Source organism: Sturnira hondurensis, unplaced genomic scaffold (genome assembly GCF_014824575.4).
Source record: "Sturnira hondurensis isolate 20B ecotype Veracruz unplaced genomic scaffold, ASM1482457v3 Scaffold0006496, whole genome shotgun sequence".
NCBI classification, from domain to species: Eukaryota; Metazoa; Chordata; class Mammalia; order Chiroptera; family Phyllostomidae; genus Sturnira; species Sturnira hondurensis.
In genome coordinates, this window is record NW_028079127.1 from 9,612,723 (window position 1) to 9,629,486 (window position 16,764).

At 42.0% G+C, this 16,764-nt stretch overlaps 1 protein-coding gene across 1 annotated transcript in view; it reads right to left on the reverse strand.

Moving 5' to 3' along the window:
- Positions 1-802: 802 nt before the first annotated feature.
- TPH2 (tryptophan hydroxylase 2) overlaps positions 803-16,764 on the reverse strand; it is a 103,590-nt gene continuing 87,628 nt past the window's right edge. The window contains exons 9-11 of the mRNA XM_037049433.1: positions 11,308-11,403; positions 1,477-1,610; positions 803-1,354 (exon numbers count right to left, since the gene is read on the reverse strand). Coding sequence (XP_036905328.1) covers positions 1,180-1,354; positions 1,477-1,610; positions 11,308-11,403 — 405 coding nt within the window. The 3' untranslated portion in view covers positions 803-1,179. The remainder of the gene's footprint in view (positions 1,355-1,476; positions 1,611-11,307; positions 11,404-16,764) is intronic.

Consider the following 16,764-nt stretch of genomic DNA (forward strand, 5'->3'; position numbering starts at 1 on the left):
TATTTTTCCACTCAATCACCTGATTATGCCTCTTACGGCAAGCACGACCAGAGATTTGTGGTATTATCACTATATCTTGCCAAAACGTGTCCCAGCTTTGGACAAGCAGACAGACGCCCAGCGATCTGGCTTGGTTTGGGCCTGTGAGAGGAATCACCTGTACTGTCGGCAGATCTTAATCACAAACAATGTCCTATTCAGTGATAAACATTAGTTTTGATAAGCATTAGTTTCCTTCTCTGACTACATATAAATACATGCATGTATCGAGTTAAGCTTCTTAGCAACCCAAAAAGCAATATGCAATGGGCTATAAAGGTTGGAACTAACTGTGCTACTTCAACCAAATCACTTAACCTCTCTGAGACTCAATTTCCACATCATTGAAAGCAAAGTTCTATGATTTTATTGCCCTCTAAAAAAATAGGTTAAACACCTGAGCATGATAATTTACTTTATTCCAGCATAAAATTGATAGTCCCAAGATTTATTCGCCACTGTTTCGTCTTTCAAACAGTGCCCTTTATGGAAGTACTTCCTTCCAAAACGCCATGGGAAGCATGCCACAGCTCAGTGTCTACAAGGTCAGTGCAACCTATATATCCCGTTTCTTAAAAGCTTTCTTTTCTTCCTTTGTATAAACATTCAACCTAGAAGTCATTCCAACAGGTGTGTTACCTCAACAATTTTTAACAGAATCCCGAATATCGTTAACACGATGGAAAGTTTCCTACGGCTCTGGGTTTCTCTCCGGTAACACTGGGGAAGTACTGATGCTGCCCAGAGCAGAGACAGTTTCGCTGCTGTTTTCATTTTGTCTAATGAACCCAGAGAAAAGGCTCAGATCTGAGAAGGAAAAGGTCACCAACCAGAATCATAAGAGAGCTATTTGTTACAAATTTTAAATAGATGCAGTTTGGTTAAAGACACTAAGCAGGAATGTCAAATCAATTTAAGACATTTAAACATGTTACAATCTTTCCTACAATGAGTGGCTACCTGTCACTGGGTTCTTAATGGTGTTTCACACATCAGCACGGTAAGTTACAAGCAGGTAGAGATATACATAATTGCATGCCTGCTGGCCAAGCCAGGACACAGACAGGTATTGGTGTTCTATGACATTGACTGCTAAGCCCCGCAAAATGATCATGCTGGCAACAACACTGTTCCAGGGCATCAAATCCCCAGATACTGGTTCATTTTGTTCAAGGCATCACACACTGTGTTCAGATCGCTGCGGAGATCCTGCACCACGTTCTCAATACTTCTGGTGTCTTTCAGAATTTCAATACTCTGTGTGTAGGGATTGAAGTACACCGAGAAAGGACGGGTAATTGACTTTGCAAAGTCCCTGCAAAATAAACAGAAACAGAAAGATATGCAATCAACCCTCATTGGTATAAGAGATAGAACAAAGGAACAGAGCCAGAAAAATAAGTTATTTTCTCTAGACAGCCGAAAAATCAAGCTTACCTCATTTTTTCTTTAGCTTCTTCAAAACTTTCTGAAACAAAGTAGGCTTCCTGGAAGGTGGTGATAAGGCATTCCTGCAAGCAAGTTGTCTTCGGGTCAAAGGCTTTCACACGTGCCTTGTCAGAAAGAGCATGCTGCAAAACACACCGCAAAACCCGTGAAACTCCACAGTGAGACTTCCAAAGCGCCATGATGGCCCATTTCTAAAACATGGCTCAATAATTTCACAGAACTGTTCAGTTATTAGTCGGCCCTGAAATATGGAATTCTCCCACGTGTGGGGTAAATGGAGTGTTAGGGGATTTCGTTGTTATTGCTGTTGTTTTTAAGTCTGTTAGGTGCTGAAAGAAAAAAATGAGATTATGGTATTATTTTATTTATTTATTATCAGCCAAATTCATACTGAAGAACCGTTCAGAGCTATAACCCAACAGAAATGGAATTTTAAATCTGTGCTATGAATAGAAGCAGGGATAGCATAAATATGGTCCTAAGTTTATTTCTATAAGCAATGTACCGAAATTTCACTTAAATGGCAGAAGTAATAATTACCTGCGTGGAGAGGTAATTGAGACTCTGACTAAACTACTTGCAGACTCATTGAGAGACATTCTGAGGCCAGGTTCTGTTTATCAACAGTGTCTGAAGTGGACCTGCATATTTGAGGATATTTGCAAAGCATTCATTTACCTTCCACCAAGTACAGTAGAGCAGTATACAGAAGACAAATATTTCCAGGTGGGGAAAAAAAGAGCTAATATTAATAGTCACAGCTACACCCAGAGCAGGCGTTAGGAAAACAGGAAAGCCAACCTAATTGCTCTTTGAACCACCATTAGCTCCATGCAGCTCGCTACGTGACCGGCCTGAGGAGCAGGACCAGTGAAGGATCGGATTCTCAATGTAAGTTCAGCGACACTGTAAGTTAGTGTGGCATTTCCTGCCACGTGCCACCTGCCTATTTATAGACCCTGAATTGGTGATTCTCAGACAGAATGTGCATTTTATCACTAAGGAGCTTGTGAAAATGCAGATACCCAGGCTTTGATTTTATTTGGTAGGTCTGCAGAAATCTGCATGTTAAGGGCAACCATGATGACTCAGACACAAATGATTGTGAACAGCATTTTGATAAATACACCACTAGTTTCTGTCTTTCTCAAGTGCAAGGGTAAATTAGTCAGGAGAGAAAGAAAAGGGAAAGCAGAAACTGCCTTGAAGCGGGAGTTTGGAAGCGTGGCTCGGGTCCAGGGGTCCCTGCTGCCTCACTGGGCTGCTTTGGCAAATCACCTCACCTGTCTGTGCCTGCACTTCCTCAGCTGCAGTGAGAGGTTCGGGCTACGTGATTTCTATCCCAGCCTCTGGATCCTATCGAACGCACGCTTCTACCTTCTCGATCTTTAACTGCTGAGGTTTCCTAGAGAAATGCTGACAAAACTTTCCTGTTCAGTATTCCTGGTGCATTCCTCCCACAATGTAAAAACGCATGGAATGATCTGCAGCCTTCCATGAAGAAGGCTGTGGTTCCCTACGTCTGAAGATATAACTGTAAACCAAAGAACTGACATGAAAGGGAAAGGGCACAAGACCGCGCCCTGTGACATGCTTTTTCACAAGTTCGTTGTCCAGATCACTGCACATAGGAATCGGGAATGCAGAGGGCCTCTCACAGCAAACTCATTTTTGCAGGCCACAAACAGCTCCATTACAAGCAAAGGTCACTGCACCTGGGAATGCGTTTGTGCTGGAGTCAATGCCGTGCAGTGGGTGTCAGGGGATTTGGGTTCCACGTGACTAATAGTTCTGCCCACATTCTTAAAACAACTTGAGTTTCAAGAAACGAAATGTCCTTTTATGAGAGCTGCTGTTCCTTTGCACAGAATAGCCCTCCTGCTGGCTTGTCACTGGTTTCAGAACTAGAAGTTGCTTTCTTTGCAGCCACACGCTCTGGAAGCATTTTACTTTAGTAGGTTTCTCTTGTTGCCCATTCATCAATCAGCACGTATTAAAGGAAGGAACGGACTGACAGCGTCCTTGATCTTTCTCTCAGCTCCACATTCCGGAGCACGGGCAGAGTGGAAGCAGAGCAGGCTACAGGAACGTTTAAGGCACGGCTCCCCTTTTGAGGCACAGACTGTTCACTGGGTCTAGGCCCAGCACAAGAAGGGGTGAAACTCCTCTGCTAGGATACGCAGTGTCTTGATAGGAAATCAGCAACTGTAACTGTCACCACGTGTGACGTGTAGAGGATGTCCCCCGAATGTGTGTATGCAGTAACAGAGACTGGAGTCAGTGTGGTTTTAGAAAAATCTGTCGTGGGAAGACTCCACTGGATACTCAGATGAGCTTATTTAGTCATTTTCACTGGTCAAGGGGATGAGATTAGACCAAGAAAAATCCCAGAGGCCAGGGTACTCTGCCCCAGATATCAAGAAAAGTCAGTGGACTCAAAGCATATAATTTGAGGCAGAGACCTATAGGCAATACACTAGGCAATCACACTTGCCTTGCATAATAGTCAAAGGAAAAACTGGAAGCTGATTGTTCAAAACTCTCAAAAATGCGGTCTCTCCTCAGGAGCCTGCAGAGTCCAATAGGCTGGTTACAAATATAGGGATGATAATGGTACCCAACGATGAGCCTGGAGAATGATAAGATCCTGGCGTTGGGGAAGCAGCCAGTGAGAAAGGCCCACCAATGAAGTTGTGATCACCCCTATCAATGATCTCATTTACCTGATGGGTATCTCCCCTGTGTGATGACTGCCAGCAACATCCACGCAGCCAGTGAGATCCCTGTTTCTGAATACTTGGGTCTGGCCCAAGTGATATAAAAAGAATGTACATTTCCATTGATTCCAAAGCCCACTGCCCACTCCAGTGAAGTCCTACTGAGTTTGCTCTTCAACCACTATTCATGTCTCTCTCTAAGCTGCTGAGTTTGGGAGAATAGCTAGCATCCCCACGCCCCTATGTCCAGAGTAGCTTCGTTGTAAATATCCAGCCAAACTGCTAGAGGGCCCGGGGACACCGTGATGAGTCCTTCCTGCTGTGCTCTTCAGGTATGCTGAAGTCTGCAAGAAGTAATCCAACCTTCTGTAAAGAGGGGGGCGTTTCATAATGCTGGGAGGATCTGGCTGGCAGCCTTTGACTCCCAAGCCATTTTAAAAATGCAGGAAATCTTGAGAGTTACCTCCTCTCACCTAAAAGGGCTACTTTGGAGTTACCCACAATGCGACAGACTAGGGCACAGGACTGGGGAACACAAGTCCTGCCTACTAAACAAAGCTGTCCCCAAGGCCTGGTATCACGTGGGTGAAAAATCCCCAGGTTGGAGCACAGTTTCTTCTTCAATAAACTGAAAAGATCAACCTCCGTGAATTCTCAAGTTCTTGCAGTGCAATTTTAACAGCGCCTGCAAATGCACAGCGCCCACACCACCATCCCCTCCCGCCACCCCAGCCAGCAAGGACGGGCCAGAGCAGCCTCTCCCGACTTCCCAGCCGAGATGGCCATTCCTAATTAATTGTCTGCAGAGTACAAATTAAGATGCATTTGCCATTCCAGCCCTTTAAATTAAAAAGTATCTTTTCAACATCCAAAATTTCCCAGAACCCAACTGTCCCCTAAAGTTCCTACATGACTTTGGACAAGTTATTCCACTTTTGTAAGCCTGTCCCAGTGCTCATCTGGAAAACAGGAATACAAATAGTAACTGTAGCCTGGGGTTGCAATATGAATTAAACGAGGTAATGAATGCGAAGTACTGGCACATAAGAAGTGCTCAATATATTTATTATTGCTAATTTAGTCTCAAGATGATATGAATTTGGCTACCACAGGGGCAGCTCCTCTCCCCCAGGGGTCTAGAACTCACAGGTGGGGAAGCCTAGGCCTCATTCTGAGACTTCCAGGTGCTACGTGGCAACAGGGCCTGCCGTGAGTTCATCAATGTAAAATGCCCCTTCCTCCCGGCCACCGGCCTTTGCAGTGACTCGGCGTTATTATCTCAACTATTCCAGATGTAAAAACCCCATGACCCTCACCCTCTATATTAGAACTGGTTCAAGTTGGGGAAAAACTCAAGTGTGAAGACGGGTCTATAGGTAGGTTTGGGCTCACAATTCTGAATAAAATAAATCTATGAGCACCTTCACACTCACACTACAATCATTTTTTCCCACATCAGAATAATAAACATATATATATCTGTATATGCACATATGTACATATGTACATTATATTTTTAACCTCCCTCAAACATTCCTCCTGCTCACCAAGCACGACTTGGCACTGACATCCCTATTGCCAAATTGGGGGATGACGGCATCACTCCTGTTTATTTTTTTTGTACCAGTGACATTGAAAGTTTCATCAGTTTGAATAAGCTACGGGGGTGAGGGAACCATCTCTCTTCATGCAAGCCTTTCACAAAGGCCTAAGACCCGTTTCTAGCTCCCGATGCACAGGCTTTCCCTCTGTCCTTATTACAAGTCATCATTTCCTTTCCTGCAGGAGAGGAAAGGGGAGGAGGAAGACGGGAGGCGGAGCCAGCTGAGCAGGTAAAGACGTGGGAGTGGAGCAGCAGCCAGCCCCAACCCAAGTCCTCACTCCAGCCACACCACCGCGGCTAAACCAGGTGACCTCAGAGGATGCTCTTCCCGACAGCCTGGCAGCGGTCCCGTCTCTCACAGAGCTGCCATAAGTGGTGGTAAATACAAATGACGGTTACAAATATAAACCTGTTCTGTGAATGCTGATTAGCAGCTATTTTTTTTTAAAAAGCAGCACAATAAATTCCCTGTGCAAGGGTATCCTAAAACCAAAGCCAAAATAATAATAATAATTACAATTTTTAAAACCATCAGCTTCATCAAAACCTGCAAAGCAGAACATATATATTTATATGTAATATTCCAGCAGTGGCTATGGGGTCAGTGCTAAGCCCATTTACAAAAAAAAAAATCTAATCTCTGCCCTTCAGGAAATAAAGCACTAGACTTTATTTACCATTACCTATGGGGGGGGGATAAGAAATTGCCTTTTTCTCTTGAGATGAATTAACTTATTCAGCTAAGACTCACCAATTCACTGATTAGCAGTCATTCCCTTAATATCTAATGTGAAGGGACTACATTGTGGCTTCTACGAAAGAACCATGTTCAACGAAGACCCCCATGAAGTAATTTCTTAGATTTGCCTTACCACAGACCCCAACTTCCTTGACATCTGCAACCTTCAGTTTTCAATAAAATGAATGAATGGGTGAATAATAAAGTTTTTAAATGAAAGACATATCCCAGGTCAGTTCTGGGATAGAGAGAAAAGAGTCTGAAAGCAAAGACACCAGCTAGACTGTGGATGATGGCAGCCAATCATGCTATTTTCAACCTTACTTTTCTTTCTTTTTTAAATTTTATTTATCTTAATTGTTGTTCAAGTACAGTTTTCTGCCTTTTACCCCCAGCCCACCCCCCAGCCCTCCCCATCTCTCTCCCATTTCCATCCCTCCCTTGTTGTTGTCCATGTGTCCTTTATACTTGTTCCAGTAAATCCCTCCCCTTTTCCCCTGAAATTCCCTCCCCTCTCCCCTCTGGTCACTGTCAGCCTGTTCTCTATTTCAGTGTCTTTGGTTGTATTTTGCTTGTTTGTTTGTTTGTCTCGTTGATTAGATCCCTGTCCAAGGAGGACATACAGAGGATCCAGAGACACATGAAAAGATGCTCAGTATCACTAGCTATCAGAGAGATGCAAATTAAAACCACAATGAGATACCACTTCACACTGGTCAGAATGGCCACCATAAACAAAGCAACAAACAACAAGTGTTGGAGAGGTTGTGNCAATAAATTCCCTGTGCAAGGGTATCCTAAAACCAAAGCCAAAATAATAATAATAATTACAATTTTTAAAACCATCAGCTTCATCAAAACCTGCAAAGCAGAACATATATATTTATATGTAATATTCCAGCAGTGGCTATGGGGTCAGTGCTAAGCCCATTTACAAAAAAAAAAATCTAATCTCTGCCCTTCAGGAAATAAAGCACTAGACTTTATTTACCATTACCTATGGGGGGGGGATAAGAAATTGCCTTTTTCTCTTGAGATGAATTAACTTATTCAGCTAAGACTCACCAATTCACTGATTAGCAGTCATTCTCTTAATATCTAATGTGAAGGGACTTCATTGTGGCTTCTACAAAAGAACCATGTTCAACGAAGACCCCCATGAAGTAATTTCTTAGATTTGCCCTACCACAGACCCCAACTTCCTTGAAATCTGCAACCTTCAGTTTTCAATAAAATGAATGAATGGGTGAATAATAAAGTTTTTAAATGAAAGACATATCCCAGGTCAGTTCTGGGATAGAGAGAAAAGAGTCTGAAAGCAAAGACACCAGCTAGACTGTGGATGATGGCAGCCAATCATGCTATTTTCAACCTTACTTTTCTTTCTTTTTTAAATTTTATTTATCTTAATTGTTGTTCAAGTACAGTTTTCTGCCTTTTACCCCCAGCCCACCCCCCAGCCCTCCCCATCTCTCTCCCATTTCCATCCCTCCCTTGTTGTTGTCCATGTGTCCTTTATACTTGTTCCAGTAAATCCCTCCCCTTTTCCCCTGAAATTCCCTCCCCTCTCCCCTCTGGTCACTGTCAGCCTGTTCTCTATTTCAGTGTCTTTGGTTATATTTTGCTTGTTTGTTTGTTTGTCTCATTGATTAGATCCCTGTCCAAGGAGGACATACAGAGGATCCAGAGACACATGAAAAGATGCTCAGTATCACTAGCTATCAGAGAGATGCAAATTAAAACCACAATGAGATACCACTTCACACTGGTCAGAATGGCCACCATAAACAAAGCAACAAACAACAAGTGTTGGAGAGGTTGTGAAGAAAAGGGAACCCTAGTACACTGTTGGTGGGAATGCAGACTGGTGCAACCACTATAGAAAACAGTATGGAATTTCCTCAGAAAACTAAAAATGGATCTGCCTTTTGACTTATCCTTTTTTTTAGAGTCAGTTTTCCAAGTAACTTAGCTCATTATTAACTGCTTTCCATGGTGATGAAGGGAAGGGAAGGCCCTACCCAAACACACTTTTAGAACATCTGAAAGGTAATTGGAAGAAAAGAGAGATTAACCATTGCTGAAATTTCAAAAAAAATAGTCTTTATGGTTATCAGATTTTTGTTAGCCTTTACAAGCTTTTCCATATATTTTGTTTCTGTCTTTTTAAATATAAAAATAATCATTGTCAAAATTATTTTAAAAAGTGAAAACATTGTTCTTATTTTGAAAAAATAAAAGTTATCCTCCAAACTCTAGGTAAAGTACTTGGAAATACTTGGTCAGCTCCGAAGTGAAACAGCTGTGCCCAAAAAAATCTAGCCTCTTAAAGCATAAATTTTAAAATATGTTCTGCCCAAGGTAAAAAGGTGAATTGTGGATATTTATGTAAAATTTATAAGGACTATGCCAAACTCTCCAACAACTTAGCTGGGACCTACATTTAGTCTGCAGTTGGAACAGCAAAAATATTTTACCACATAAGGTAACTAGATTCAAAATTGTAAGCATGTCTACACTGGAATTATTATAATGCTATTAACAAAGTTGTCTCTACCTAGATCAAGAACGATCATTTGTTCTCTTAAATAAAAGTTAGACTGAAGTATTCAGGAGTGCTGGGAAGGCTCAGGATGCTGCGGGCCTGGGTCAGGGGAGGGGTTGTGGACGTCACCTGCATCGCGTTCTGTATTCTCTGTGAACAATCAGAAGATATTTCCTATAGAAAGAAATTCCTGAATTGTAAGAATGGTCCAGAGTAGCAATCACAGGGATATTAGAGTGTTGGAATTTGAGAATGGAAGAATGCTAATGACCAGAGGTGATGGACCAGAACCAGGAGATTCATGGCAGACAGTGCCCTTCGGTGTACGTGTTTCTGGCTGATTTCCATCTCCAGATGATTCCACCCGCACCAAGAGAAACGAAAACAACAGATTCACCCCAGTGCCGCCTACACACGCCTCATTAACCGGACCAGAGGACCCTGTCGAAAGTTGGGGCAATGAGAGAGATTTGTTTCTTTTGTTTCTGGTGTGATTTATAAACCCTCTGAGGAGAATGTAAATAGATGTAGCTCAAGAGCCTCATCATTTCCTGGCTCATTCTTTTCTCGGGGAAACGAGAAAGCGCCCCCTCCAAGGCTTGGGTCCTTCAAGGGCATGACACCTGCCCCATTGCTGCGCGCTGAGGGTCACCCCAGATGGCTCTTCTCATTAGTAAAAAACATTTTACCGCACTATATCAGGCTTTGGTTACACAGTGCGGTCCCGTGGCCCGGTCTGTGGTCTGCATCACCGCATCCTCTCCCGCAGGTGCCCACTCCTTGGGAACCAGCTTAGGGGGCTGGGCCCTTGTTGGGAAGTCCTCCCACGCATGGCCCCATCTGTCCAGGCACATTTGCCACATTGTATTATCTGACTGTCGTCTCTTCAACTGGAATGCAAACCCCATAATAACAAGGATCCCAGGCAACGTGGCCTCCTGGTTAAAGGCTCAGGCTCTAGAGCCCAGACTTGTGAGGGTCCAGCTCCAACACTTATTAGCTGAGTGACCTCACGCAAGTTTCTTAATGTCTTCATGCCTCTGCTTTCTTACCTGCAATAACAGTAATGCTTATCTCTTTGTGTTCTTGTGAGAATTAAATGGGTTTATATGGCGAAATCACTGAAAATAGTAAGGTCTATTTAAGTGTCCATTGAGGTAGTTGTCATTTTCTTTTAATTCTTATTCTTCATTATTATTATTTGTAGTTGTATTCTCCAGTAAATGGCATAGTACATGGCACATACTAGGTGCTCAACCAAATGTTTGGGGAATGAATGAATAGGGTCATAATGGAGAAGACTTGATAAAATTATAAATTACATATTCCAAGAACAGAAAAAAACAAAAAGTTCCAATTACCATATATTTCCTAATTATATTGTATTATATAACGATCAATACTCTAAGGAAACTCAAACCCTAACATAGTCTATAATCCTGATCTTGGTCTGAATAATCGAAAAAAGATAAAAAAGTATTTTAGTACCGTTTCCAGATTATATTTCACATTGCATTCTAAATTCATCAAAACTTGCTATCCCCAATGGTAGAGATAGTAATTGTTCCGTAACCAGAATATTTAAATTATCAGATGCCTCAGGCCCCAGAACTTCTGAATAAATGGTAATGTGGCTGTATGTTAAGGCACAAAAACAGCATCCTTTAGGCATCGCTATGCACATGAGGTACCTCTCAGACCACATGTTCATTTAGATTTTTTCTACATTGTATATGTCCACATATGTTTTAATACACATTAATTTTGAAGAAGCTAAAATAATCTCAAATTCCCCTTTGGGAATTAAATGCTGGGTTAGTCCCTGGGAGCCAGGGAGTGACAGAAATGAGAGTAGTCAAGGCAACCCTACGAGGAAATTTTAATCAGTGGAATACTGCGAGCTCGCTGCCCACTGTTCAGCACTGAATGTGGGGCAGTCATTTGTTAGCCAACATCTGAGAATGCGTTTGTCATTCCCATTGACTGTGCACGTAGATGCTCATCCATTTGAGTCACACCACAAACCCGAAAAGGTGTGACCCATTTTCAGAAGACCAAAAAGTTAGGTCAGCACCCACAGCTGAGGTGCCAACTCCTCTGTGTTAAATATTTATGGAGTATCTGCAAGTAGAAATGTGCAGACACACAAATCAATATTTCCCATGACCTTGAACCAGTTTGCTTGGGAAGGACACTTTCATTCACAGCTTCATACCTTTAACTCTCCAATGGAAGAAAGTAGTCCTGCTCCATACGCCCGCAGTTGCCCTTCTTGCTTGCACAGGCCAAACTCAATTGTAAAGAAATAGCACTAAAAAAAAAAAATCAACACACATTCAGTAAACTGGTCAACAAGTGCTTCTGTAGAATAAAATGGCACACTGTCCATAATTTCTCCAACAATGTCAGTTCACATATTCTTGAATCAAAACCATTTATTGAAATCTATTTTCTTGCTTAATAATCTTTTCCTAGGTCAAAGGTATACAGAAAAGGTATCTAGTACTGAAAGTCTTATGCTTACCAGATTCAGGAACCCATGAGTCAAAACAGATCCGATGCAATAATTTTAAACATAAAAAACACAGATTTAGAAATAAATTAATATGTCACAGTAATAATGCTGTAAGAACATGCTATTGTATAATATTTACTAAGTTGTATTTTGGTGATATGTGAGTTCATGTATATGTGGAAAAATAAATTAGAACCTAGTAATCACAAATTGATGTTTGCAATTTGTTCATTAATTCAACAGACATTTGCTGAGTACCTCCAGAGTGCCAACCTTGGTAAAGAAACAAGAGAGAAACCAATAAAGTAAGTACATGCTTACCAAACTACCAAAACCACAATTTTGGTATGTTTTTCAGTGAGATATACAATATATGTGTGTGTATAAATACATATATAAATATATATATATAATCATAAGAACCATTTATTGGTTCTCAGAACCATTGACCTGAGTTTTATCAGCTTCAACTATTAGATACTACAGCCCTCCCATGATATCAAAATCTACAATTATTTCTGTTGAGTTGAGGAAATTAACCTAGACAGACAGAAACCTCTGCACAACTAAAACTCACAATGCCCTTGAGAGAGGCTGAAATCACACCATTTTTGTTTTGAGAGAAAAGTGAGAAGCAGATAATGAGCAATAAAACTTGCATCAAATTAACACTGTCCTGCATTAGGGATCATAGTGTGCTGAAGTGCTGGGAGAGAGGAAAATTTAAACACTCCTTAAAAGGGACAGAAATGAATATTTCTTGCCCATGGCAGTTAGCTCTATTTTTATGTGGAGGTTAACAGGCCCTTCGGTTCAAGAGGGCTTCACGTTTGTCCAGAGTGAGGGTGATCTGAGTTGAGTGGGCTGATGTCCTGCAGCAACGGGCTGGACCCGAAGGACCAATTAGTCCAGGTCACAGAGCTAAAACCCAGAGGCAGGTTCTCTTTTGCTGGTTCACCTCCCAAGAAAGCTCAGAGTACAGCCCTTCCCACCCCCATCACCCATGGTGCCTGCCAGACTCCTCTGTTCTAACTTTTCTTTCTTTTCCATCACACCACTTTTAGACATGGTCTTCAAATTATTTTTGTATGCTGTGTACTATTCATCACCTGTCTCCCCACCACAGATTATACAATCCATGGGAACAGGTAGTAGTCTGTTCATCTAGAACAGGGTTTCCCAAGCTCAGCATTATTGACAGTGTAGGCTGAATAATTCTCTACTGGAACGGGGGTGGGGGGTCCAGCATACCATGGAATGCTTACTGGCCTCTACTCGCTAGATGCCAGTGGCACCCCCACCCCAGCTGTAACGACCACAAATGACACTACACATTGAAAAATGTTCCCAGGGGAGCGACACCACGCCTGGTTGAGAACCACTGATACAAAATAGTATCTGAAACATAACGAGAGCTCCATAAACATCTGGTGAATAAATAAACAAGCAGCGAATGAAAGAATAATCTCTAAGTTAGGTCTGGTGTGTGGCAGTGCGACCTGGAGGAAAGAAGCATGAGGAGCCCTGGGCGTAGTCTGGGCCCAACTCTTAATTAGCTGCATGAGCACAGCCTCTCGTAGGCAGGACACAGCATGCAGTTGTCCTGCCTACGATGACATTCCTCTATTCCACAAATACTCCTTGAGCACCTATTATACGCTAGACTGCTTTAGCTGCTAAGGATATGCAGCAAAGAAGGTGACAAAGCCCCCATTCCCGTGAAGCATACAGGCTGTACTGAGATGAGACAGACAACGATAACATCATCAAAAATCAATATGCAGGATAATTTCAGGTAGAATATGCTATATAAATAAAACCATGCAATGTGTCAGACATTAAGCAAAAGACTTAGCTATTTTAGTTGGAGAGGCCAGGGAAGGCCTCTCTGAAGGAGTAATATCTAAACTGCTTGCAAAACAGCCTTTCATGCAAAGGTCTAGGGCAGTGGTTTCAACCTTCTTCATCTGTGGCACTCACAAGCTAACTACTAAAAAATCTGTGGCACACCAAAAAACGTATTGTATTTGTCAATCTGACAAAATACATTCATTATATTTTGTCAGTCTGACAAAAAATAGGTATAATTTTGATTCATTCTCACCAGACTGCTATTGCTGTGTTGGCTGTTGCCACTGTTTTATTTCACAGTCTAAGGGAAAAGAGGTCAATGCCTCTGACTAATAGTCACTTATTGCATGTTTTAAAAATTCTTGCAGCACAAAGGTTGAAAATTGCTGATCTAGGGGGAGGAGTGTTCCCAGCAGAGGAAGTGCAAAGGCCCTGAGGCAGGAATAGATTTGCATTTCCAAGGACACTGGGAAATCACTGAAAGGTTTTAGGTGTGGAGAGACATGTTCCGATTTAGTATTCAAAAGATCGTGCTGATGATGGATAAGGAATAGATTGTAGAGGCACAGGTGTGAAAGCAAAGAAACCAGTCAGAAGGAAGTGGCAGCCTAGAGACAAGAGAACTAAGTGACTTAAACAGACTTGGGCCAAGGTAGCAAGGGATTAGGAGAAGGAATATCACAGAGGCCTCTTGTAAGAAGAACCACACTGAGAGATGTGAACATGTTTTAAAAAGTTAAAATATTGCCCTCAAGTCTATCCTGCAAAAAAACTCACACAATGCTGGGCACAATGAAGAGGAGCAATCGTACACTTGCAAAACAAGAAGACAAAGTTCAGCCTCCTCTTTTATCAAAAAGAAAACTCAAGTTTAAGGAGGTAAAGCAGTTTGCTCAAGACCAGTCTAGATGGTGACATTGAAGAAATCTAGAGCTCAGTATTTTAAAATTTTGAGGTAAAAGATTAATGATGCATGATTTTCCCTTACAAACAAAAAATGGAGAAGTTAAAGTCAAACAGGAAAATTAGAACCTCATAGCATCTTCTTTGTGTGTCTTCAGCTGATTTGCCTAACTTACATCACATTTATAGCACGTGAATTGAATCCTTGGAGCCTGAACATTGCATACAAAAGTGATGGGGGTGGGGGGGGCGTGGGAATGGCGTCCTGTTCTAAAGCCTGCAAAATGCACATACGGAGCCGTTTACGGGAACACTCGGGTCAGCCTAAGAGCATTTTCCTTATGCTACACCAGTGCATACATAATGTGTAGTCACGATCATGACCCAAATCAAAACTGGCTGAGGGAGCCCTGAGAAAATTTGGTGTGTCACAGAGATCTTCACATAGATCTGGCATCCCATCCAATTTCAGGCAGAATTAAAAGGTCTGCCTCAAGTCAACTCAAGGTTCAAAGCTAAGTCTGTCAGTGTGTCTTTAGTCCACATGCTTCTAGAATCAGGGCGACCTCAGAGGAAAGAGTCACTGCCTTCTGCTCCTCATCACTGGGAACATTCTCGGCCCCATACCTCGCCTGAGAGTCCTTCCTGAAACTCTGACCTCACACAGCTCCATCTGCGCATTCACTTTATCTACCTTTCTCTGTGGTTTCCCATTGTCCCCAACCCCAGAAAGTGCCTAGAAGCTACTTCTGCAGCCACCATCCCCAGGGAATTAAGACCTGTTGCCCTGAGACTGTTTCTCATTTGCAGCTCCACACATGACTAACAAATAAAGAGAAAATGGTAAAATACACCTGAATCTCAGGTGTTGGCAAAATTTGAACTACAGACTGGCCCAGAATAATTTTCCTTTTTCTGTTTTCAGTAGCGGTAGAGAAACACATGCTGGTCGCAGTGGCTAATGGGGAGGAGAGGGCAACGCACACGTCTTCTGTCTGGGGGTAACTGCAGAGCCTGCTTAAAGATGACCTGGGTGACCCCTTGATGACCTTTCAGAATTCAACGGTGACTGTTTCTGAATTTTTAAGAAAAATATCATTTGTTTTCCTTAGAGGATTCTCCAGATGTTGGGGGATCTATAATTCCCTAGTGATTTACCAAATAAATATCCTGCTTATTATTTAAAAAGCAGACAAACAAACAAAAAACCCTGAATCTTATAAAAACACCAGTGAAAGACAATTGCAGATTTTTGGCCACTAATGTCTTTTAAATAGAAACAAATAATAATAGTAAAACTAACACCTCCCAAATTGAAGGGTACCTTTCATTAGAGCTGACGTTCATGAATTCCAAGGTTTACACACCACTAATTATATGTAATTATTTATAAATATTTTATTTGAATTATAATTACATATAATCATTAACTGAAAACCAAAACAAGAATGACAGATTGGACCTCTTCCACGGAAAAGAGCAGAGTCATTTGCATACATGCAGTCATTAAGCAGAAGAAAGTCTGAGTGACAATCTGAAATCCAAACACCGCTGTGGAACAGGCTGCAGGACGTGCTCACACCGCGGGTGCTGAGGAAAGTGAGATAGGTCGCCCAATGCTGCCATCGTCAGATCACTAGTGGTACTGCACCACCCGTGCATCAGTTCTGGCCCAGCCAAACCAGCAGCAGTCACAGCTTGAGCTAACACCGTCCACAGAAACTGAACACTCCAATAAAATACACACTGGTCCCACGTGGTGATTTATAGGAGCACATGATGCAACATCTTTCTTATGTTTGCTGTTGGGCACCTGAAGCTCTTGCTAAGACACCTAATCCAATTAAAGAGATGAACAATGTTTTTTTCAAAGAGCTCTTGAAGGAAAGAAAATTTTCCTCTTAAAGAGTCCTTTTGCCTCCCACTTCCCGCACTCCCTGAATCCATGAAAAACGATATAAGCTCTTCCTGAGAGTCAGGCTATATTCTTAAACTGTATTAAAATGGTACCCAAACTTCCAGGAGGAATCCCAGGTATCCTACTTCTTTTACCTTCTCCAAGAGAGTGGCTACCGACGTCATCTAATAAATGCCTAAGTGAGCTCCGGCTGGTGTGGCTCAGTGGAGTGCGTGCTGGCCTGTGAACTGAAGGGTCACTGGTTCGATTCCAAGACAGGGCACATGCCTGGGTTGTGGGCCAGGTCCCACAGTTGGGAACACGCAGGAGACAACTGATCCATGTCTCTCTCACACAATGATGTTTCTCTCCCTCTCTGTCTCCCTCCCTTCCCATTGCTCTAAAAATAAAAATAAGTGCCTGAATGAGTGATAAATTTTCTCTATCACTTTCAGTAAAAATTTGATCTTTATATACTTATAGTATATATTTTAAAATAATCGACA